The sequence below is a fragment of the Platichthys flesus genome, chromosome 21, assembly GCF_949316205.1.
Source record: "Platichthys flesus chromosome 21, fPlaFle2.1, whole genome shotgun sequence".
Taxonomy (NCBI): domain Eukaryota; kingdom Metazoa; phylum Chordata; class Actinopteri; order Pleuronectiformes; family Pleuronectidae; genus Platichthys; species Platichthys flesus.
The window spans coordinates 4,639,751-4,664,760 of record NC_084965.1 but is presented as its reverse complement, the minus strand read 5'-3'; the positions used below and the strand labels follow the sequence as shown (position 1 = coordinate 4,664,760).

Genomic DNA, 25,010 nt, shown 5'->3' with positions numbered 1-25,010 from the left:
CACTCCAGCGAGGAAGTTTGATCTGCGGGCGCAGGAGTACCTCCTGGACGAAGATGAGGATGATGAGGAGGAGGACTTGGCCAAGCAGGTGGCTCAGATGAAGGCCAGTGGCAAAGTGTTGCTGGACGGCGTGGAGTATAAAGTGGAGCCAGTGTCCAGCCCTTCTCAGCACTGCGCTACACCCCCGAGCTACAACCTCACACCACCGAGCTACTGTGGCAGCTCAGGGTAATAATCTGTGTTCTGCTGCTGCTCAACACATAATGTTTCTCGTCTCCTTTCCTCAGCTAACTGTTCTTCTCGTGTGTGTAGACCCTCCTCTGTTGACGGTAAAGGAGACTCTCAGAGGAATTCAATGGAGGACAGCTTCAGGCTGGATCAGAGGCCCAACTCCATGACAGGGTATTGACCCCGCACAGCATCACATCTTTTAAATGAAGTCCGTGTCTTGTCGTCTTTGTTACTGAATCTCCTCCTCTGGCTCGTCAGTCTGATCCCAGCGTATCAAGGGGAGTCGGCGGCTCCCATCCGCACGGCCAAGGCAGAGCGCCGACATCAGGAGAGGCTTCGTATGCAGAGCCCCGAGCTGGCGTTCGCCCTCGACAAGGACCTGTCCCCGGCCGAGAAGCGCGCTCTGGAGGCTGAGAAAAGAGCCATGTGGAGAGCAGCACGGTAACAGAGCAAATCTACAAATGGCGACTCCAGAAGGGAACCAAACCTTTGGTTCATTAAACCTTTTATTTACTCTTCTTTTTATCCTCACTTTGTATTTTCAGCACTGGTAGTAAAAAAAAAAGGCATCATCTGAATTCTAGGGGTTGAATCAGTCTTTAACGTCATCTGTGTCTGTCCAATTATTGATGATGTAAAGATACTCAAATTAAAGCCTCCATTAGGACTTCTCCTCCCCTGTCACATTACCTGATAAACAGGAAGCTGCTCAATAACAAGGATCAGGATTATTTCAAAAGTGCATTAATGTGCAGTTTAGACAAAAGAGAAACTTGTGTTGTGACGGCAACGTGTGTGTGTGTGTGTGTGGTTGTTAGTCTGTCTCCCCTCTCTTATTATTTCATGTCTAAAAAGGAAAAAGCCTATTTATTATTTCTGCTTCTCTTACTTGTGTGAGTGTTTTATCTTCCACTCTTTGGTTTTCTCCTCTTTTTCTGTCTTTTTCTTTCCTCCTTCCTCTCTCTCCATGTTTCTTCCTCTTCCTCATTTCTCTCCTCCACCCTGGTGTTCTTCATCCCACTCTCCCCTCCTCTCTGTCACCCTCTTCCTCCCCCTCTCGCCGGCCTCGTGGGCACAGGCCCTGTGGTCTAGAGGACGATGTTAGGCAGTATGAGCAGGACCTGGCTAAGAGGCTCTACCAGGCCCGGGTGAGGGCGTCTCAGGGCACGGCTGAGGCCCCCCAGCCCCCCACCTCCTCCTCTACCTCCTCCTCTGCAGCCTCCCAGCTCAGGTCTGCTCCGCGGCCCAGGCCACCGGGGCCAGACGCACGGCATCATGGGGGTGTGCTGGGCTGCTTTGCCGTTGGTATTTTTGCTAGAGGCCGGTTTTGGAAAGGTCCAAGCAAGCACTCGCAGAGACGACACTGTGACAGTGCTTCACTGCCTTTCTAGAGCTGTCTTGCTTCTGCACGTCTTTGCTGTTTCCATTTCTAGCTTCCTTTGACTCCTTCCTCTCTCTGCCCTCTGTCTTGTCTCTCCCCCCTCCCCCCCTTTCTCTCTCTCTGCAGCCCTCTCTTCATTTTCATTTGTGCCTTGCTGTTCTCTTGAGTTTCCATCCTGTGATTTGCACTAACACACAGCCTGCAGTAGGTTTGCAAGCTACTTGTGAGTTCTGGGTAAACCTACTCGCAGTAGGTCGTCCTTTTCCTGGAATGCCCCAAAGGTTTTTATTGTGCAATGAAATTCCACCGGTTTGTCACAGCACACCAGGACAAGGAGAACCCAGAGTTAGTAGTGACTGGTGCTGCGCCCACCTCAGTGGTGTGTGCCTGTTTGTATCATTACCCCCACAGGGCTTTAGTTTCAGTTCTCTGATCATGATGGTGTCTCTTGCAGGATGAAGTCTCTGGAGCAGGATGCGCTGAAGGCTCAGATGGTCATCGCAAAGTCTCGAGATGGGAAGAAACGTGGGACGTTAGACCAGCTGACGGAGTCTCCATCACCTGCTCCCACACCGTCTCCTACACCCATGGAAGGTAGGAAGCTGCTCTCTATCCGAGGTCTGAGGCTTTTTCACATGACGAACATCTTCTCATGTACTTGTGTCCTGGATTTAAAGTTTCTCATGTTGGCCAATCGATGACATTTTTTAATATTACGGCCTTGATTTAAGATCTCAATTTCAAGAACTGTGTCACTGTCCAAATACTTATGGACTGGACTGTATATCTTGAAGTACTGTGAAGAAAACTTTTAAACTTCTAAGTACATCTAAGATCTTCAAGTAGATCTTTTCTTACTTTTTCTATTTTGGTGTTTTTCCAGCATCTAAATTGGAGAAGTTTGGAAACGTGGCTTGTCTCATTTTAGTAGATAATCTGCTTCCTCCAACTTTAAACCAGAATTTATTTGCATGCATCATGAAGCTGAATCCAACTGTGTTGTTTCTCTGACAGAGCTCAGTCCTTGTGGAGTCACTTCACCGGGCAGACTGGTAAGAATCAACTTCAAAATCATACTGGTTTCAAATGCTTGTTTTCCTCAGATTTTTCAAGCGGCCTTTGTGTCAGTGTGAATGTTTTGCTGTTTCCTCTGGGAGGACCTTGAGAGCGTGAATCATCAAATATTTGAACAAATCTCTGATTTTGCAGTTTTATTCTGAACAAATGAGGTTGTTTGTTTACAAGCTGGAAAAAGGTAAAATTAGATTTGCTTCCAAACACATTAATTCATCATCTTGCTCTTTGTCACTCCGGCCAATCAGCGCTGAGAACACACTGCTCTCCCATCATACGCCACAGCTGGCTGTCTGAATCACCCATGAGCCTCTCTGCCTCCTACCTCACCTTTCTCCATTTCCTCAACTTTTTCCCCTCCCTCTCCTCTTTTATTTTGATATTCTCCCTCTGCAATCCTTCCTCCTCTGACCTATTTTGTCCCATCCTCTTCCCCCCCTCTCTTATCTCTCCCTTGACCTCTGCTCATCCCTGTTTACTATCCTTCTAGTCCCTGTCGTCAAAGAAGTTTGACTACCGACAGTTTGCCGCCATTCCTTCTTCCAAACCCGTATACGACATCCAGGTATTGGCTGCATGCCGAGATCCTCCCGGGCCTCGTCCCTCCCCCCCCGGGCCTCCCCTGCGGCCTCTCTCTCTCCCCTCCGGTTTCTCTGTTAATCTTGAGGCATCAGTGTAAACGCAGTATCGGTTGGGGCTCCGCGGTTGATCCGCACTTCCTGCTCTGCACGGTCACAGTGGTGTGACTCACTAACTCTCCCCTGCACAGTGAAACCGCCCTTTGATTCTAGATAACGACACAGAATCTGCCCCCCCCCCCCCAACACTCACATGCAAGAGCATCAGCAGCAGTAACCATGGACCTCTCAGCTAATCGGTCACAGACATTAACACTCACAGTTTTTATCCCCACTAACCAGATTTGGTCTCAACAAACTGTGCATCTCCTCCACTTGTCACTTTAACATCTGTCGGCTTGTCACACGCATGTGTCGCACTTCAGGGGGAGTAACGCGTCCAACGTGGAATTTCCTCTCATGCTCTGGCTTCTGCGTAAGGCTCCCCCCCCACACTGCACTTTCAATAGGCTAGTGTATGCGTGTGCCACATGTTTAATTTCTTTTGCGAGACTTAAGAGAGAAGGGAGGGGGAGCTGGTGTGTTACTTGTCCGTGGTCAGGTGTCTGTGGTTGTCTGTGGTCTGCACTTTATGACAGTTTTGACCTCTGACTACGCAAAGTAGAACAAGCTGCTACTAGACAACTGAGCTAAACTATAATCTAACATAATAACGTGAGTGGTGTTGGTTGCTTCATCGTGCGTTGGTGGTGTCGGTGGATTGTTGTCTCTCTGTGGCCCCCCCCCCACTGAACCCTGGAACCTGACGACTCAACTAAACCTCCCTCTGCTTTAACATGTCTCTCTCTCTCTCTCCCGGGGGGGGGGGGAGTAGAGATACTTCCTGTGGCTCTGACAGACGGGGGGGCTGACACGTCGCCTCGCTGTCAGCTCCACCACTCACCTGGTGAAGGTTTCCCTGAGGGTACAGGGCCCCCCCCCCCCCCCGCGCTGCTCCGTTACTCACTGTCCTGTCTTTTCTTCCAGTCTCCTGACCCAGTGGAGGACCTGCAGTTTATTGACGACGGCTCCAGCAGCCCAGGTGAGAAGCAGAGCGACTCAGTGTGTGTTTGTGTGTCTGTCTGTGTGTCTGTGTGTGTGGACACCCAGTAAGAATTCATTACCTCACATCCTCTATCCCCTTTGATTCAGGTGCCTACCTGGGATAAGCAGCTCCTATTGGTAGGATCCTGTGTGCATGTGTTTGTGTGTGGGCTCAGTTTGTATGGGTGTGTGTTGGTTTGTGGTTTTACACTCTTAACACGCTTGTGTGGCAAACTGGGCTCAGGTGTGCGTCACCAGATCTGAAGCAGCCACTGATGCTGAATCCAAAGTGGAAGAGAAACGCGTTGAGTCCAATTTAATGATCTGATACTAACTTTGATCTGGAGTGAGCATGGCTTGGTTTGAAGCTTATAAGGAGCTAGATCACTGTGTCACAAGGTTTAAACTACAACATGTATAAAACTAACTGGGTGCACATTGGTTCCTGGACTAGCTTTATTATGAGAATAGCTCAGGGAGGTGTTTCTGCTCCTGCTTTACATAGCAGGAGCTTCTCCAGCAGGTTTCAGGGATCCGTCCAGTCGCCTCCATCTTTCCTCCTCCGCTCTGCTGGTGATGGGGTTTAACTGTCAAACCAAAAGAGAAAAACACAAGTGACTCATCTTGTTCTGTTTTGTTGTTGTTGTCTAGGACCCACTGGCAACCCCGAGGCAGAGGTCGCCCCCCCGCCGCCCGCCACCTCCGCCCTGGAGGAGATGGCCTTGTACAGCAACAAGCGCAAACTGAGGCAGGGCCGCCGCAGCCTGGAAACCGCCGTGCCCACGTAACCCCTCACACCCCGAGAGACGGAACCCGAACACACACACACACATTCACACGCGCTGTGGAACACTGGCAGAAAAAAAACACGAGGGTGCCGAGTCACTCAACACTACACGGTGTCAGTAGAGCCAGAGTTACTCTCACACATATATAACCACTGCAGAGACTACAGAGCTTGATAGTTGCCGCACACACACACTCACACTCACACACTTATATCCTGCGTGCCAGTCTTGCCTTTACAGTCTGGGTGAGTCGGCAAGTTGCTCAACGGGCGAGGCAGAGCCTGTGTGGTTAACTAGGATCGCTACTTACAGACATTCTGTTTTTATTTTTATCCACGCTCTGCCTAGTAGATCTATTTTAACAAGAGGTGACCGAAATATTTAGTTTTTTTGTTTTATATTTGTCTCGCTCCAATGATTTAAGAAAACAAAACAAAAAAAACGTACTGGAAAAGAAATGGGTCATATCTGTACTAATGATATTTTTAGACTTTCAGTGACTAGATTGTAAAATGTCGGGGGGGAGGGTTCTTGTGACAAGGGCGGACAGGAGTGTACATATTAACTGAGGGAACTTCCTGCTACCTTCACGCGCACTAGCTTTTAAAAAAACACACATATTGTTATGTTGCACTGACACTGATCAGCTTTTTAAGAACATATCTTTACTAATTTATTGTTTTACTCAATTTGAAGGCCTTTTATTTTACCCTGTTTTAACACATCCAGTCCCTCTGGGTTCAAGAGGTTTAAGCATAATCCCAGATTATACATTTCTCCTTGAGGAGTTGCTCATTACTTTATCATTAAATCTGCTTTATTAACGTGACCAGGGGTGTTTTGATTTGATCATTTCTCCAGCTTTAGACGGCGTGGATGAAATCAGCATCAAACTGAAATGTATGACCACCTGCTGGTGGTTGGAGCAGTTACAGCCACTCAGAATATTGAATATCAACATTTGGGAACATGCATCATTTTGCTATTTAACGGTACTGACCCTGCCTTACCCTTACCCCGTTTTTTAAATATTGAATCAATGTGAATCATTCATTTCTATTCTTTGTTTCATCAAGTGACGTGAAGGTAGCAGGTGTTTTTTTTTTTCTGTCTATGGATAATTTAAATCTGATGCCACTGAGAAAAAAAAATAAGTCATTTATTGTTGTGTGAATAATGTACAAATACTGAAAGAAGAAAAAAGCAAACTTTGGGTTGGACACAGAGCCGGTTTGGAGCCGGACCAATCGAGTGCGTGGGTCTGGACGGGCTCAGCATGTATATTGATCTGTTGGTGGGAGAGCTGCGAGAGGTCGGAGCCCATGAGAAGCTCCTCTGGACCCGTTGACCACGATCAGCTCACCGCTGGACGTTCTGTCGGTTTAGGAATCTGACGGGTATTTTTGCAGAATCACAGCATCGTAGCATTTTGTGTTAATTTAATGTAGGGTCTTCTAATTCTAGCTTTCCATGTTGCTCACGGACTGAAATTCAGTTTGTTTGATAACATTTTCAATCGCTGATCTCTTCTTTTTTTTTTTTTAAACTTACAGTAGATCTTTTATTTCCCTGGTGGGTTTCACTACATTAATTAATGCAGTGTTTCAAGTTTGTGTTGATTCTTTTGTCTTGAGTTCTGTTTGGGGGCTTTTACTTGCAAATAGGTCGGAGGGATTGGGTCAGAAGTCCCGGGGTCGAGGGTTAGAGCTCATACAAGACTGTAACTAGTGAATTTGTACAACCAAAGAAGTCTATTTTGTCGTTCAGGAATAATAAATTTTACTTTTCATTTAAGAAGCTGATTTGTGGTGCGGTGTCTTTTGTTCGTGATTCGTGTTTAATGGATTTAACAGGTTCAGTGTTTCCCCTTGAGGTGATGTTGAGTTACTGTGGTTTGAACATGAAACTCACTCAAGTGGCATGTAGAGTTGGAAGGAGCTTCCTGTAGCCGGAGTGAGCCTGGACGTCTCTCTGCAGGGGAAGAAATACATTTACTGTGAGGGACAACATCTGATTAACTTCAAAATGAGGAAAATTATTACAATCCAGTAGTTGGAAGAGACACAAACCCTTTTCTGTGTCCGGCAGCGAGCGTTGTGGAAGAACTGAGCACTGGGAGCGTCGGGAGGAAACTCTGCCTGTGGCTGCTGCTCTGTATCGTCGCTCTGGATCTGAGGAAAGAGCAGAACGACACATTCCTCTGTTCAGTGTTCAACTCGAATGTCGTCGTTCCACAATCTCAGCTTATCGCACTGAGTCAATTTATGGAAAACAACACAGCAGCTTCTGATTGTTAGTATGCATTTACTAAAAGTAACAACTCCACTTCTTAAATATGATGGAAAACAGACTCACCAGTGTGAGTGTCTTCTCCTCAGGGGACAGGAAAGCCGTCTTATACCAGGTCTCAAACTCTGCACATGGAGAATTCAGTATTTAGAATAATTGAAAACATTTGGCTCTTTCATGGGGGCTGTGAATTCAAAACTGTTCACAGAACTGACCGGAGACCAGGCGCACCCTGCACTGGTGCACCAGGTGTTCACAGTAGTTGACCTCTGCCTTGACGTCGTGCAGCGCCACGTGCCTCTGCCGATACAGAGTCTTCAGCTCGCTGAGCTGCAGCAGCAAGGCGGCGTCCGGCTCCTCGGCCTCAGCTGGATATTCATCTTCTTACAAAAAATACAAATTCAAAAATGGATTTACCTTTTCCAGGTCCATCAATATAAATCATGGTGTGTAGACATAAAAAAATATATGAATTCCAGTGAAGGATTCAAAAGAAAGTATGTTTCTTGTGGATCATCACAAAATAATTTGAATTGGAAATTTCCCAAACTCCTGGTTGTTAGCACTTAAACATTTAAGATGTTTCCACCACAAATGTCTCATCGTCTGGATTTAGAAGAGACAAACACCTCGAGCCGCTCTCATCTGCTTGTGTTGCAGCAGTGTGGACATGACGGTGTCGATCTCGCCCTTCACAGCGTTGAGCTCCTCAGTGAGCTGACGGACCAGACTCCGGCGCTCCAGCAGCACGGCCTTGTTCTCCTTCAGGATGCTGCTGATCTTGCTGCCTGGTCCCACCTTAAAGTCCTCAAAGCATTCTGACTTGGTCGGAGGAGACCTGGACACAGACGGAGAACCGTGAATGACCGTGTTCTCCCTGTTTTAAAGATGATCAATATCTGCACTAACAGAAATGACTACATGTAAACGAGCCACATCCACTCACTCGGGCTGAGCGGGCTCCACTGGTTGTGCCTCCTGGTTCTGAGCCTCTGGTTCCTGGGGATCCAGTTCTTTCTCAGATGTCTGGGAGTAGTTCTGCTTCCTGGAGGACGTCTCACAGCGCTTCTTTGACGATGCACTCCCTTCACCCTGTGTCGTGCTGTGGACCAATGAACCGTTAGAAAAACCAAACCAGTGCACTGAACCCAGTCGACTCATAAAAGCTTTGATCTGAGCATCAGGCGGACGTTGCTGCTGCGGTTACTTATTGAACCTATCAGGTCAACAACAGGACGCAGGAGATTGTTATTTAATCCTTCAACTGCTGAGTTCTGCTTAATGAGCTTTTCTCGTCAATTTTATAAAGTGGTTCCCTGAGAGAGGAGTAGAGGAGGTTAGGTCAGCTATGACTCAACTATGTCTTCATCTGTGTCTGTATGTTTTCGCAGGATTACGCAAAAACTACACAACCAATTTTCAACTTGACCCTAAGAACAACCCGTTAAATTCTAGGGAGGATTTAGTTTCCCTCCATGAACCTGGTTGAAGAAGCTGTGAGCCTTGTGGCAGCGTCATGTGCTCTCCTTGCAGCTTTAGACCTGAATCTTCACTACCTGTGTTTGTCTTTGGACTTCTTGGTTTTGGTTGCGGTCGTATTTGCACGCCGAGTTTGTTTATGCGAGTCGGTCGCCACAGAGCCGCCGGCCTCCGCCTCCTCAGTCCCGCCTCTACCGTCTGACTCCTGCAAAAAGCACCATCGGGTCACAGCTCGGTCACAGTGAGCTGTTCACTAAATAAAAAACAAAATCCTCATTTCCACGAGTCGTGCTTCAGGGACGTCGACTGACCTTCACATCCCATGTGACGGCACCGTGGTCTTTCTTCATCGAGCTGCAGCTGTTGCATATCACATCCTTCTGCTCCTGTTTCCTGCTCACAGACAAAACTCAAACATTCAATCAACTCGCCCCTGAACAAATAAAGCCTTGTTCCAAAATGTGAATAAGAAGGTGACACTCACTGCACAGCGAGTTTGAACTGGGTGAACACTGCTTCCACCTGCCGGATACTCTTCACCTGCAATTCAAAGTCATGCACAGAGACATTCAAAGCCTGAACTCCACGTCTTACTGGTATTGAAGTGATAGCACTTAGGTTCTTAATGGTTTTACACTGATTTCCATTAGGCTTCCGTCCAGGTAGCACTGGACCTCGGTGCTGATCTCGGCCAACTGGGCTTCAGACAACGGCTCGTGCTCGACACTCTGGTTCTTCAACTGGTGAGAGATGAGCGGAGGCCAGTAATGTTGGTGCTCCCAGTAAACCAGAGCTACAACCATTAACCGATATAATGAAACATGTGTTGGCTCATTCATTTCCAGTTGGCTCCACTCACCAGAGTGTTATGGATGGACATCTCCTCTTTCAGCGTCACCAGCTCCTTCTGAAGCTTCTTGACCTGGAGCTGAACCCAACAGAGAAACTGATTGGATCACATGTTCTCCCCCGTGTGTGATGATGTATAAGTGTGTTGAGGGAACTCACAGCTGGGTCCAGGTGTTCATTAACTGCTGGTTGAATCTTGACCTTTTTCATTCTTCTTGCAAAATGCATAGTACAAAGCTGCAAAGAACAGAAATGATCATCCAGAGGTGGAATGAGGACATGTACAGTAAAAATACTTCTTTATGTATATCATATAATCCAATCCGTACTGTTTCATCTAGATGTTCAGCCTCCCCGTAGACGTTGGCCACGAGCACCGTGTTGCAGTTCCCTCCTGAAGAAACGAACATTATGTGTCACTACACAGAAGAAGAAGCCTGGTGATGGGTGTGGTTAACACTGAACACGTGGTCGTCTCACCCAGGGAGTTTTTGAGGGCATGCGTGAGTTTGGTCTGTCTGAAGGGAACGTGCTCCCTGCGGCGGTCGGCCAGGGCCAGGATGGTCTGCTCCAGGAAGGACAGGGACTTGTTGATGTACGTGGACTCTTTTAACATCTGACCCTCGGACTGGAAGAGCGGGCATGGGACATAAAGTTAAATGAGAACTCAGGGTGGAGGACAAACAGAAACTTTCATTACTTGTGAAGATTCGACCCAAACTCACCCCGGTCTTTCCCAGCCGCTCAGACCCGGCCAGATCCACCAGGCTCAGCTTGGAGGTGACGTATTTGGCTTCGGATAAAGTCCGCGAGCGAGACTGACCGAGGAAGACATGTTTAAATTGACGTCTGACTTCATGAGAAGCTGTGCAGACAAAGAGTGAACGTGTGAGTGTCAGCTGAGCTCCTCACCTCGATGTGAAGGCTGAAGATACAGTGGGACCTGGAGGAGTTCCTGTTCAGGGCGTGAGATCCAGTGATGCGGTTCATATCCGCCTGAGTCAAGACACAAGAGCGGCTCGGGTTTCAATGGATTCATCCATTAAGTGAAAGCTGCATCACTCCCATTAAAGTCAAACACTGAATCTTCTGGGCGTAAAATTAGAACAATATACAACTTCACCCTCCGTGCACTTTATTAGGAACACCATATACATTTTTGGCAGCCAGCCATTGGTTCTTTAAACAGTCTCAGTTCTGTGAAGGAAGACTTGGTGAACCTGTGTCCACTGAAGCCTCAGATTTCAGGTCTTGGTCGACAGGAGAGGAACACAATGCTGTTTCCTACTGTTGTTATCCAGCCGCCTTAAGGAACCATGTGTTAGTGCATTGTGAGATATCTGTGTGCTCACTACAGGTGTGAGAGAGGCAGGTCTGAGCTGCAGTGGGTTTCCTCTCTGCAGACCTGCCACTCACTCTATGAGTTTGGTTTTGAGCATCAGCAAGTTCAGAAATCCTCAAACCAGCACAACTGGCTTCACATTGTCATGAAGTAGTGAACTGGGAAATCACACTTTGAACATTAACTTGAGCTCCTGAGCTGAATCTGAATGATTTGATTTGCTGATTGGATAAAAACATGAATACAGGTGGACTGCTGTTCCCAATAAAGTGCTTTGGTAAAAATAATATTTAACAATAAAAGCTGCTAAATAGAAGTCAATTATATCGACATACTAAAGCTTTGGATCAATAGTTTCAGCCATGGAAATATATTTAAAATATAATAAGCACCTCAAACATCAGGTGGAGTGCGTCCTCTTCACTGAACACCGGGTGGAGAGACAGACCTTTGATAACCACTCCTCTGCCCGGCTCCTCCATCACCACCAGGCCCCGAGGGGACGGGGGAGCGGAGTCCTGCTGCGGAGACACTGGGGACAGCAGGTCCAACAGCGTCTCATTGTAGATCTCCATGAAGGACAGTTGCACTGAGAAGGAAAAGTCCGTCCTCCTCTCGATCTCCTGGAACACCTGAGGACAGTTTTTAGATGTTAGAGGACTGATGTCTCCGGAGCAGTCAAGAGCTTCCTCAGGATCACAGGTACCTGTTGAAGAGCTCGGGGGATGAATCCTCGCTGCTTGTAGGATTTCGTGGACCCTGTCATGGTGTAGGTTTTCCCGGCACCTGTCTGCCCAAAGCACATCACAGTTCCTGGCATAAAACAAAAACACAAGACCATTACCAGGACAGGTCAAAAAAGAATCAGGGGAATAACCCCCCCACAGAAGTGTGTTGATCTGAGAGATCTACCGTTATAACCGTCAAACGCTCCCTGGACCACCGGGTGACACACTCTGTCATACACCTCCTCCTGGGACACGTCCTGCAGGACCCCCTCCAGGCGGAAGGACCAGGAGCTGGGTGGTCCTTTTATAGAGTCCTGGGTCTTCTTGCTGTCTCTCCTGTGGTAGATGTTCACAGTCTGAAGGACGAGACACAAGACAAGTTCTTATTTGTTTACATTACCAAACAGAGAATACATTTTTAAGCATAAAACAAATTGTGCATTTGGGTGAAGTGTGGTCTGAACAATTACACAAATAAGTTGATGGTCAAAGGACATCGGTAAATACCCAAGGAGGTCTTTCAATAACTATTCCCTTATCTGTAATAGATATCTACACATAGATATGAAGTGCTGCCATTAATTGCTACTTTGCATTTTCTTTCCTGTGTCCAAAATGTTTAACGAGACAAATATAACCAATTAAATGAAAGTTAAAACGTTTAACCAAACAAGAGCCGTCATAGAATAACACAGAAGGAAAGCACGTGATATTATGTGTTGTATGCAAACATCCATAATGTTGTTTATAAGAGCAGGTCAAGCTCCCGTGGGTATGTGGTCACCTGTCCGTCAGGGAGACATTCCACGAGGCCCTGAGCGAAGTGAGCGGTTGGTCTAATCCGGACAAACACTCCGACATTCCCGCTGTGACCCTTCATCGTGACCGCAACACAACCCTCCGGAGAATCACGTGGAAGAGTCCGAAACCAGTTGAACCATGAACTTGCCCACAGGAGAACGAGCAGTGAACTGGGAGCTCGAGTCGTGCCAGCTGCCTTTGATGCCGCCGCCTATAGAGGCAGTGGTTTTCACGGCAACTGCGCGTGCACAGTGCCCCAAGGTGGCAGAGCGCGCTCCCGCAGAGGAGCTCTATTTCCGTATCAATGCATGAATTATATAACTAAATATGACATTAAATTTGACATTACATTTGATGACGTTGTTTTTCTATATTGTTGTTTGATGTTGTTGTATGTACAGTGCACCAACCACATCAAGGCAATTTCCTGTATGTGCAAATATACGTGGCAAATAAAATAATTCTGATTCTGACATTAAACTAAATATAAGTGACAGTAATTATACAAGAGCATGAATAGATAGTATTTATCCAATTCAATGTCCTGGTTTACATGAATGTGATGTTCTTATTGGCTAATATCGAACACACACTTATAGTCACGTGTGTCTAATTGAGGCTGATTAGTAGGAACAGCACAAACTGACGGGATGACACGTTCAAATCAGTGTCACGTGGTTAAAAGGAACAGTCGTTAAAGACTAAAGGGATGGTAGACAATAAACAGTCTGTGGACAAAAAGCGTCGGTTGTTTATTTCACTGTTAAATCTGTAAAACAGTAAACTGCATGTTTTCAAACAGCCCGCCAACTCAGACGTTTAACAACCGGAAGTTCCCGTTGCTCCGTGTGCCACAGTGCCCCCCCTGTGGCTGGCGACTGGAACAGCGAGAGGAAGTGTCGGCATCGATTAGTAGATCAACAGAAAATGAATACATTTTCATGACTAAATAATCGTTCAAGTAAAAATAGGGAATGATTGTAGATTCAAGCCTCTTGAATGTTGAGTTGTCTTTGTCCTATATGATGGAAGATTGTTTAAGATCAATAAACAAAGTTTTAAAGCATTAAAAAAAAGAAAATGGACTTTTGGAATGTTTGCCCCAATAATTCTAAATGGTTGAATACATAAGTGTGAAATTGTAATGGGCATTTTTTTCGAAAGCAAAACATTAATGAAGAAAAGTATTCAGTTATCACTGAAATCATTTCCTTCAGTTTAGAGGTATTTGGTTCTGACTAATGAATATGATTTTCCAACTGAAGGCAACGCTATTAAGGTAAGAAGTTATTCAGCGCTCTTCCCATTTGCCTGTATATTATTTTTCAGGGTGAACATGAAGGACCCACATTGAAAAGGCGCTTCACAGATGTAAGCAAGACCTTCTATACATTATTTCTGTGGAAAGTTTATTTCTTAATATGCTTAATGTCTTGAGATCATTTGAGGTCTTCAAAAAACTTTGGTGATTTGATGGATAAGAAAACTATAAATCAAGACAACACAGGAATAAACTATTTATATGGGAGCATAACACAAGACCTTTACCAGAAAAAAAGAAACTTTAAAGATTCAGACAAGACTTCATTCAAGAGGATCACTTTATTTTTTTGTGTTAGACTCTTCTCTTTTCATCACAAATATTATCTGTCCACGCGAAGTGTCCCAGCAGGGATCAACATTCCCTAACATCTGTATGGAAAGGACAGAAACACAGAACATAAATCCAGTTCATCTTCACCTCTCTAAACATAATTAAGCTTGTAGTAAAAACCCATTTGATTTTAACCGGGCGAACCACCGTTTTGGACGTGGATAGCACTCATGTTGGATTTGGTGACAGTTTGTATTTACAGACCAGCGGTAACTGTGACTCTCTGCAGATGAACTTATGCACAAACTTACTGTTCTACACAGCTGCAATGAGGGCTGAGACTGATAATGGTGGAGGAAAAGCCTTGATAAAAAAAAAAAAGAAAAAAAGAAAGGATAAGTATTTTGTTGGCATTGTAACATCTGTGACAACTGAAATGCTGTCAGGTGTCAGTAAAGCATCGGTGGCCAGAAGAATGATTGGGATTAGAAGCTAGCTTCAGTTACTCTCTTGTGGAAGTCTAAAAGATAGCAAAATAAAGTCAGGGCAGCAAAATCAAACAGTGGATATGAAAGACAGTTAGTAGTTGAAATCATCAGGCAAACTACATCAGCACTACATTCTTCAACAGAAGGATTCTTTTTTTTATTTGTATGTTGTTTATTTTCACTAAGTGGTGAGATCCAGAGGCAGGCAACAGCCCGGGAGACAACAAGCAATGTTCTCTTCAGATGACAAAGCAGTTTCTATCAGTAAGGCCACTTAATATAGAAATTCTAAATGAGGACCACAACCTATCCCTTCTTGTCCATAGATCTCTTCAGGGAGTCATCATCATCACAATGATGGGGAAAAAAAACATAGCTTCAAGTTTCTAAATCGAAGAGCCTGATGGCCAGCTCGTATGTGGGGGGGATTGGTGTTTGCCCCCTTCACCACCACAGCGGAAAAACAGCTCAGTCCACATGGTCACCACCAGCTGTGCTGCTGAGGTAGTTTCCCCACTCCCAAACCCCAATTGCAACTCAAAAACACACCTCAAAATAACCATGTTGCGATTGGGATATAGCAATCTTGCAAAAAAATAGATATTTTCACAGAAGTTTGTAAAATCATCTTGCCTAAAGTCTTCTTCGATCCTCAGTGGCTTTATCAAAGCAAGTTGAAGTCCAGAGAGAAGTTGCGCCATACAACCGCTGCTCTGAGTACAATCCCAAAGGACAACCATGTTGTTGTTTGATGTTGCTGCAGTGTCGTACGATTGGGTGTATTTTGCTAATTCCTTTTCTACTATTCCCTCTTTTAACAGCCCCTTCAGATGCAGTCCTTTAGGTTTGCCAACCAAATGTGTGTTTGAAGTGTTATATTGATTTAATTAAAAGGGAGTGTCACTATTTGTGTGTGTGTGTGTGTGTGTGAATGTATCTGTGTGTGTGTATTCAGGCCTGTGTGTTTGTGTAAGTAACCAGTGTGGTGATAGAGGCAGCATGAGCTCGGTCAGGACTGCAGTCCACATAGCTGGAGTTCAGCCTTCTTCGAGGGACTGGGCAGGACCGTGCTGGAGGGGCCAGGGGACGGAGGGGAGCGGCTCTACTTATCCCCGAGGATGGAGTACTGGTTGTCAAGCTGCAATTGCTGCAGAGAAGCGCCACTGGTCTCATCTCTACCACGGTTCCTGTGTTTCACAACCTCAAAGGTCTTCTCCATTTCTCGGTCCCTAAAAGACAGATGTATGACGTCAGTGTGGAAACGGCACAGAAAATTAATTCACCATGATAAACAGTCAATTCTCTCAAATATGATTCAAAAATAATGCTTCTGAAATGTGAGTATTTTATATGATTTAATGTTCGTACATAAAACAGAATGTGATAAAAAAAAATCTGACCTATTATAGACTGAACAATTAATGAAAAATATTTTTTTTAATAGCAGACTGTGAAAGTTAAATTACAGTGACATCTCCACCACTTAAATATACCATTTTAAACAAACCATTCTTACCTGCGTGTCTCCACATGCTTGGCGGTGGCCATTAGAGAGGGGAACTGTGTGTCATTGAAGATCTCAGGAGGGCCCTGAGTGGGACCTCGTTTGGTGGTGGTCAGCCGAGCCCCTGGAGGGCGATATACGCCAGAAGGCCTCGATTCAGGAACCTCTTCCTCTTCTGAAAGCAAAGAGACGACATGTGTTAGACCAGAAAACCACATTTTCAGGAGTTTCATTTACTGACATCACATCAACCCCAGTTGTTAGATGTTTACAATGGCTTCAGGCAGAGTATGTGATTTCTTTAAGATTAAATAAATAAATCTAAAATGTGTGTGGCTTGGAATGCAGTTAAAACCGCCATATGCTTACAAGACTCCTACGAGTCACATAACCCAGGTATTATAAGTGTCACCGATGTTCTGAACCTTTAAAATTAATATTTGTTTCCTCAGGTCTAATGATGAAAACAGGCCTGAAGATGGTTTACCCACCGATGGGTGCCGCAGCAGGAGGAGGACCACCTCCAGATTTGTTCCAGGGCCCCGACACCTTGTCTCCGCTGACCAGAATGATCTCTCCATCCTCACCGACCTCCTCCTTCTCGTAATCGTCTTCCTCTCTCTCGTCACTGCAAACAACCAGAGGGACAGTTGAGACGAGATGAAGAGCCTCCACATGAGGACACTGGAAAGACAGGTCTACCTCTGCGCATGTTTCCAGTCATACCACTTCTACATGTCACTTTGTGTCCTTTAATTCATTAGAATGGCAACACACAGCATTATCTGTGGTTTTTCATGTTCATTTGACAAAGATCAATTATAAATCAATTAATTCATAAGCATGTCATATCTGTATGTTTGAACAAAAACATACAACTGTGTAAAATAAGGTCGATGGAACTTGAGATTTTGCACATTTAAGAGGATTAATGAAATTATTTGTTACTGATACAGTATATTTTCAGTTAAATCCTGCTTATAAAGCTTGTGAGTGCATTAAAAGAACCTGTCCTTTTGTGTGAATCCAAATGATAGCTTTACCTACTAACAGCTTGGTAACTGGACTGCATTGCCATCTAAACATATGTGATATAAATATGGAGCTAAGATAACTAGGTTCTTATCATCTGAATCTGCCACGATGCAAAAAGGAAGCTGCAAAAATGAAATGTGTTCATGCAGCCGTGTATTAAACACTATTGATGCACTCTCTCCTGTTCTACTGCTCGCAGAAGAATAATTTAGCTGTGGTCAAATCAATACTGATAACAGAACAATCCCAGCCCCTCAGCTGACGGCTGGGAGACTCAAATGTCAACCACAGGTTTCCCCCCTCACCTGATCTGGAGAGCCTGGAGCCGGAGACCACTGTAGTCCACTTCTTTCTGCTCGAACTCTTTCCATTCGTCCTCCTGGCAAAACGGGATACATTAAATACACAAGCACAACACAAGAGAAAAAGCCACACTGTCCCATTTAAAACACAACCTAGTGTAAAAAGGTTTGTGCTTGCACATCTGCATCCAGGCCCGATTACCCCCCTCCCCCCCAGGAGAAATGGCCACACAGAGGCAGTCAGCCCCGTGTGGATCCACCATCCACCTGGTTCAGCTCTTACTACACAACCGGGTCTGATCAGCGGGTTGAAGCTTCGTGTGGTGTGGGGAAGCTCTCAGGCTCGTTTGCTAGCTACACCGTGGAAACTTGTGACAAATGGCGGCCCGGCCCTGCTCGATCCGCGGCCGGCAGGCGGCGGGGGAGGGGGGGTGGGGATGACAGCTCGCCCGTGGAAACACAAGGCCACTGTCACCGCGAGGGGAAAGCATGGAGGCCTTTTTTAATTTAATACCATAACGCCGAGTCACAGCTGCGCACGTGAATTCGAAGGGTGTGAAAATAGCGGTTAAAAAGCACGTATGCTAAAGTGTGCCACGGGGGATGGGGGGGGGGGGACATATGCTAGCTAGCAACCGGCGTTTCCCCCGCACGTTTCCCTGAATTCAACGGATTTAGGGGATACTTGGGTGAGATAACCGGGGTCTGTGAGGCGGGTGGGTTCGGGACCAGGACCGAGCCGGACCGGGGCTCTGGACGGGGACGCGACGCCGCGGAGGCAGAAAGTTACCGGGCAGCTGCGACGGTTACCTTCTCGATCTGCGCGTCCTGGTTCTCGCTCTTCGTCGACGTCGACTTCTCCCTCTTCGTCTTCTTCACCACGGCGGACACGAGTCCAGCGGGCGGCTCCTTGCCCTTGCCCTTATCCGTTTTCTTCTTCTTCTTGTCCCGCTTCGCGAAGAAGTCGTCCAGGCTCTTCTCCGGCAGATCCGCCATTTTCAGAAAGCAGCGTTGGGGAGTTAGCTTCTAGCTTCTAGCTTTTTTTTTTTTTTTTTTTCCTGGTGGTGGTGGTGGAGCGGTGACAAAAGTAGGGGGGTGGGGGTGGGCGGCGGTGAGGCGGGGCTGGGGGGAGCAGCGGGTCACACGGTCAAGCACACGCGGAATCGAACCTTGTTACCACACTATCACCCGTGTTTCAGGGCAGACGAACAGAAGATGTCCTCCCTGCTTCCCTCACCACACCGCTGGCTAACCTGTCAACCATGCCATGCACGGGCTATTTGACAAATCTGCGCCGTTACCCGGAAGCGCTTCAGCCCTCAACCGGATGCAGTCCGATCGTGACACAGAAAATAAAGGGCCACAGCGTGAGGACGAGGACGTAGATCACGACTCACGTTTTAGTTTTTACATTTGTTTACCACTTTTGAATGACGCGTCATTTACAGTCAAGTCAAGTTTATTATTAAAGTCGATTCAACAAACAACTGTACTTTGATCAAAGTGCTGTAAAGACAAGAGAAGTCAGTAAGAGTAAGAAGAGTAAAATAAGATCATACATTATGATTCTAAAAGATACGACAAGATAATACTAAAGATAATTAAGATAAGATAATACGTCACAATATGATACAATACTATAAGATATGATGATATATTATGATACAATAAGATAAGATGATACAATACGATACAATAAGATAGTACTTTATGATACTATAAGATAAGATGAGATAATAATCTATATTATAAGATAATTTTACGATATGATACAATACTATAAGATAAAATAGCAATAAATGGCTAAGAAGTAAATACAGATGCTTGATTAAGTGTAATTCATGGCTCTATTCATTACACTTAGGAAATGTTATGTCAAAACCACCATTGAAGTGTTTCATCACAGTGTCATTATTTACTCTGCAGCTCAGATAACACATTGTGTGTGTGCAGCATCACTTCAATGAGTCAGAAGGATGATGACCAGCCCGCAGAAGCCTCTGGTTAACTCCATATCTAGGTCTACAGAATTGAATTCACTGCAAATTTGTTAGAAATGGGTTAATGCTTAGATTAATGTTAAAGGCTCAATAACAGGAGCCATGTCCACTTTGATTAGAGAGGAGCAATATCAATCATGAGCCAGAGGTCTTTTTTTAATTATTATTCTAATATAGTATCAATCACTTCCTTCATGTCAAGCAAATCAAAATGACTTCAGTGTGCAAAAGAACAATTTATATCAATTTTATTAGGTCATATATGCGCCAATATTTGAAAATAAATCATTAAACCCACAGACTTATCAAAATAATCTGTAAAGGTTGAAGGAAGCTCTGAGGGAACTTTTTATTTCCCACAAGCCGATAAATATTTTCCATGTGAACTTTACTTTATTTGACCTTTTGAAACGGGGTCACTGAGGAATTATTCCTTTGCTCCTTTTTTTTGTACGATTTATATGTAGAGAAATTCAAGAAAGTTGGAGATGAAATATATTTTCTCTATAGAGTTTGTTTTTGTTAATGGAGGACTGTCATAAACTGTAGCTGTATGTTATTTATGTCTATATATTTTGTTGTTATTGTGTTTGATATTTCAATAGATTGTGGCTGCAGACAAATGGCATTCACCCACTGTGAGCAACGTCTTATTGTTACTTGTAAATATAGTAAGTTCTAACTTACTTTATGATAATTCTGAATTACCACAGGTAATAAACATTTTCTAACTTGGTAGAATATTAAATGTTCAATAATAAACATATATTGTCTAAAGACACAAATGTATGTAGCAGCTGATGTATGTCATTTGACAAAGTTGTGACTTAAAATGCCTTAAAATGTAACATGGATCTCAAAGCAAATCTAAACAATATTAAACATAAATGCAACCATTTACACGTCATATTTGGACTGTATACAATCTCCAAAAATATATTTTTTATGGGAGGAAACTTTAAATTCTTGTGATATTTCCTCAGATTTTCAAACATGAGCACAGAAAACCCTGAGGTGTACAAAGTGTACAAATATCACTCACTCCGAATTAAGCCTCTCCTCAGCAGGAAAGCAGGTTGTAAACAGACTATTGAACTGATGTAATTTTCCCTGAGCTGGAGGTCACTTGACCAGATGCAGCACAAAGAGAAAATTCCAGCTCACCACATGAATGGATGTGCTGCAGTCAGCAAGGCTGTTTACTCTGCTCTGTTATACAAGCAACAGGTGTGATATCAAACTTAGGCATCTACTTCAGATTTCTGGTCATGAAACATTATTATTTATGGATGATCATAAAGCCGTGACGATGATATGAGGAAGTGAATGTCACTTTACAAGAGAATAAATCAGACAATTAGACTCGTCTGTGTTTTTTTGTCTGTTTTATTGCTCAGCAGTAAAAAGTACAGTGTATACTACAGTACAAAAAATACATCATGTTGAACACTGCTCCACCGAACGTTTTGTAAAATATCCACTTTTTGAGCGTGCAAAACAACAAGCCCACCTGTGAGCGTCCGATGCAGGAAAGAATCAATGTGTTTAACTGTGTCGTTCACCATCACCGCTCGAACCGGTGACTTCAGCACAACAGCGCACAATGCAGAAGATCTTCAGCGACAATAGAGGCAGGCAGCATCGATTATTGAATAAAACTGCAGCAATGCAAAATAAAACAGATGATAGAAGGGCCACAGGGTCAATAATTAGACAAAAGAAATATTCAAACGCCTCTGTATGTGCTCACAGTAAATACTCAGCATACGGTACATTTTTTTTGTCTCAGTGTTTTCATTGGTCAGGATCAGGACACAAATCGTGTGTGTGTCCAGAGGAATCGTTCACAATCATTCGACATTTCAACAAACACGAGTTACATTGATGGACTAACACAGTATCTGGGGAAACACTTACAGTAGCAAGGGATGGTCTAATTGTTTCCTACAGGCGCTGAGAAATGATTTCTCACGTTGGGCTATAACCAGTAGCGACTCCACAATACAGCGAAGAGGATGAACAGACAGAAAGACAGAGGCTCTCACACCCACACACAGCCACACACACACACAGACAGACACACACACACACACACACACACACAGAAGATCGGATGTGATACAAAGTCTTGTTTGATTTAAAGTAACAGTGATATTTGGTTTAGGGGGGGGGGGGGGGGGCAGCTGGATTAAACTGATCCGTCCACTCTCGCTCACACAGTTTGCTTACATGCACTACACAAGGCATTCACACACACGTATTGAAATATAAAGGGCCAACGTAAAGAGTTAAGACATCTATGTGGTCCCTCTTAAGAGAAGCTGGTGACACACGAGGGGGGAGGCCATTTCACGTCAGTTCCACTCGATTGAGAGATGCCCCATCCTTCAGAACAGCCAGCTGTAAAGGCCGCAAATATTCCACTCAAATTTACCCTTAAAACCTGGGCTTGTCTTATCAAACTGTTGAGAGATGAAATTTAAGGTTCTTTACTTATTCACCTGCTTTGAAACTTAAGAAAAGAAAAATCTGCTCATCTACTTGGCACATGTCTTAAAGTGATGGTACTATTGGCATTATATGAATAATATGATTAGCAGTATAATCCATAATCAGGTAGGTTTAGGCTACATTTTACATTTGGAAAAGATCTTTTATGGTTTTCTTTATTTATATTTCTTTCCCTGCATTTATCGGGGCTGTAAAACAACAGATCTGGCTCTGATTTTGTTTGCAATCACTTCTTCATTGTCTGGATTTGTTAGCATGGTACTAAATTCATTCTTATGAGACTGTCACTAATTTACAGTAATAATTTTGTTGCCATCCTATTTCCTATGATTTATTCCTTATTCATGAGGTATAAATCCTGTATTTGTGACTTAAAAACTGGTTTTAATGTTAAGCTCAATTGATGTTATGGGAAACTAAGGAGTTCACACTATGAAAATGAACTTGAGAAAAATAAAACTTACATATTCAGAATACAATATCACTGAGAAAAAATAAGTTTTCCTGAAAAATTATCAATGGGGCATGAGTAGGTTAAATCATGTCTCTGATATCCCATCCCTGCCCTGAGCATATATTTGATTAATTATGTGATCACTTGAGATTCAAGGAGATCACTCTTTCTTTCAGTTCTTCGACTTTGTGAGTCTTTGGAGCGCTCGTGACTTTCTTGGTTTAACAGTTTGATAAATACAGACCCTGATTTCACACACAGCATTTTGCTTCAAATCTCTGCCCCCCTCCCCCAAGTTAATATTGTAGGTGCTATATTCAAGTTCGACAGGCTATAAGTATTTTGGGATTGATTTGAAAGGAAAAGTAAAATTACAGCTTTAACGTTTTCATGGCACGTCTTCTCTCTCTCTCTCTCTCTCTCTCTCTCTCTCTCTCTCCACAGTGCACTCGCCATCAAGCCACTGTCATGAAACAAACCCCATATACTCTGTATTTTATAAAGACAATAAAAACCTTTTTCTTAAATCACAATTAAGCCTTTTTGTAGAAAATGTACATCAGAAAAATATGCAGGTGCATCCTCATAGTAAATAGTGTCTGTCTACATCCTTCCAGGTTGCTCTTTGTTTTTATAATATACAGTATAAAGTCAAAAGTCTCTGAATATTCACCACATATATAAAATAGACAACGACAGCAGGGGAGTAGAGGAGGAGACTCGGTCCACGTCTTCTCCGGTTCTGTCTCTAGATGGCAGAAGCTTTGTCTCTGTTGATGAAGAGGGTCTCCTGGCAGAAGGGGTTAACCAGGACCACGCTGCTGCCGCTGTAGTCTCCATTAGGGGGTAGACAGGTGTCATGGTCCTGCAAAGGCACAAATAATGTTAACACAGGTGTCTGGCTGTTAAACGACAAAAAAATCTGTGTGAGACATGATTCAGTTACCAGGTTCACCATAAGGGCACAAACTGCGGTCTACTGTAAGTCACCCTAAGGGCAGACAGTTGAGTGTGGAAGTATTCAGAGTAAGATAAGGGTTTTGTGCACCCTGGGGGCTTTCTAAGGAGATGGTGAACAAAGATATCTGACAACGCCAGATGAGCAGAGGCACAAGCGGAGGTGGAGGGGAGGATGTAACAGCCTTAATGGGAGGAGAGACAAAAGGGAGGGATGACTCAGAGGAAACAAGGCGACGCTGCAATCCAATGCCTGAAAGGATGGAGGGTGATGATGAGGTAGAAGTGGTGGTTGGTGGTGAGTCAGCAGTGATGAGGCAGTGCCGGAGGAGGGAGGTGTGAAAAACAAAATGATTTGTTTTACAGCGGCAATGAGGCCGTTTTTATCAGCGGGATCCGATCAAATCAAATTAAAGCTGTCATTTAGGTTTACAATCATCTCTACCAGAGCTCTCTCCCTGACCTACAGCACCGGAGGCTATAACACACACGCCTGCTGCTCTACAGAGATAAAGGTAAAAGGCAGGGGAAAGGAAGTAAAACCTGGGTGTCACCAGGGGCATCCTACACATGATCCAACCTCAGCTTCCCTCTCCTGCCGCCCCCACAGATGGCAAAACGTGCAATGGTCGAGGAATCGAGGAATAAAAGAGATGAGACACACACACACACACAAACACACACACACACACACACACACAGTGAAATGTCACTCGAGAGACGATAAGATAAAAACATGCAAAATGAATAAAGCAGTGATGAACAAATCAAAATGATGGGATGAGGATGAGGAGCGAGATTGCAGATTTAATACTCACTAAAACCCATGTGCCTGTTATGCAGTACAGTATCCAACAGATGGTTGCTATAATTCACCAAACAACTAAGCTGCTGCCCGGTTTGAATCAGGTTTGAATTCATCATCACTGAGCGACCATGACACCCTCTGGCCTGAGTGACTCCAGCTCTGATCGTTCTATTCTTCTCAGCACAATAAAGAGAAAACTGACAGGAATGTGAAGGTGGTAGAAAAAACAGCTCTGCACCTTATTTATCTCACTTTTCATCACTTTAGCTGAGCAGTAACCATTTTCTATCCTTATCATATGTTGTACACATTACTGTCTATTGTTCTGTTTAGTTGTGTTTGCACTGTATCTGCACAGTTCTCCATAGATGGACTAATAAAGAGCGATCATATCTTATCCTATAATAAAGTAAACACCTCATGCAAAGACTCTGTAAAGTCTGTAAGATCTCAATGTCACCAGCTGCTCAGTTATTAAATCAGTGTGTGAAAGAATATTTCCAGTTGATGGATTGATTCAGCCGTAGAAATGGAGCCTTGGCTGAGATATTAAACTCATTACAAATATAACAAAGATTCAAATAAGATAAACTACACATAAGATGAACCCTGATATTACACAGCATGATAAGATCACGCAATTCTAAAGATCTTAAAGCTAATAAAAGAGTACGATAAGGGAATAAGCTCTTATGTAACTTCATAATTACAGTGACATAACTGAAGAGGTACAC

General features: G+C 44.3%; 4 protein-coding genes across 9 annotated transcripts in view; 1 reads left to right on the top strand and 3 right to left on the bottom strand.

The window, feature by feature from the left end:
• The window catches only part of scrib (scribble planar cell polarity protein), a 54,850-nt gene extending 47,913 nt beyond the window's left edge, over positions 1 to 6,937 (top strand). For all 6 annotated transcript variants that reach the window (XM_062380074.1, XM_062380076.1, XM_062380075.1 and 3 more), the window contains 9 exons: positions 9 to 228; positions 313 to 402; positions 490 to 672; positions 1,310 to 1,462; positions 2,067 to 2,206; positions 2,627 to 2,664; positions 3,177 to 3,251; positions 4,291 to 4,345; positions 4,999 to 6,937. In XM_062380074.1, the coding sequence (XP_062236058.1) occupies positions 9 to 228; positions 313 to 402; positions 490 to 672; positions 1,310 to 1,462; positions 2,067 to 2,206; positions 2,627 to 2,664; positions 3,177 to 3,251; positions 4,291 to 4,345; positions 4,999 to 5,135 (1,091 nt within the window). In that variant the 3' untranslated portion in view covers positions 5,136 to 6,937. The remainder of the gene's footprint in view (positions 1 to 8; positions 229 to 312; positions 403 to 489; positions 673 to 1,309; positions 1,463 to 2,066; positions 2,207 to 2,626; positions 2,665 to 3,176; positions 3,252 to 4,290; positions 4,346 to 4,998) is intronic.
• Positions 4,855 to 12,762, bottom strand: kif9 (kinesin family member 9). Its single transcript, XM_062380081.1, has 21 exons — positions 12,607 to 12,762; positions 12,007 to 12,178; positions 11,801 to 11,907; positions 11,487 to 11,726; positions 10,665 to 10,748; positions 10,478 to 10,570; positions 10,233 to 10,380; positions 10,082 to 10,146; positions 9,912 to 9,989; positions 9,763 to 9,831; positions 9,539 to 9,643; positions 9,388 to 9,443; positions 9,215 to 9,296; positions 8,981 to 9,108; positions 8,371 to 8,526; positions 8,054 to 8,262; positions 7,640 to 7,804; positions 7,491 to 7,549; positions 7,205 to 7,306; positions 7,047 to 7,106; positions 4,855 to 4,934 (listed from the first exon to the last, which is right to left on the bottom strand). Exons 1-20 carry the CDS (start codon positions 12,700 to 12,702, stop codon positions 7,047 to 7,049), a joined length of 2,274 nt encoding a protein of 757 aa, XP_062236065.1. The 5' UTR covers positions 12,703 to 12,762; the 3' UTR covers positions 4,855 to 4,934.
• Positions 12,763 to 14,210: 1,448 nt separating this feature from the next.
• Positions 14,211 to 18,833, bottom strand: cdv3 (carnitine deficiency-associated gene expressed in ventricle 3). The gene is made up of 5 exons (XM_062379032.1): positions 18,357 to 18,833; positions 17,550 to 17,623; positions 16,701 to 16,837; positions 16,222 to 16,384; positions 14,211 to 15,934 (listed from the first exon to the last, which is right to left on the bottom strand). Exons 1-5 carry the CDS (start codon positions 18,540 to 18,542, stop codon positions 15,808 to 15,810), a joined length of 687 nt encoding a protein of 228 aa, XP_062235016.1. The 5' UTR covers positions 18,543 to 18,833; the 3' UTR covers positions 14,211 to 15,807.
• A 2,081-nt stretch (positions 18,834 to 20,914) lies between these two features.
• Positions 20,915 to 25,010, bottom strand: part of tmem108 (transmembrane protein 108) — a gene marked incomplete in the record, with an annotated part of 6,978 nt that continues 2,882 nt past the window's right edge. Inside the window, 2 exon segments of the mRNA XM_062379031.1 lie at positions 20,915 to 23,376; positions 24,012 to 24,063. Of these exon segments, the coding sequence (XP_062235015.1) occupies positions 24,019 to 24,063 (45 nt within the window).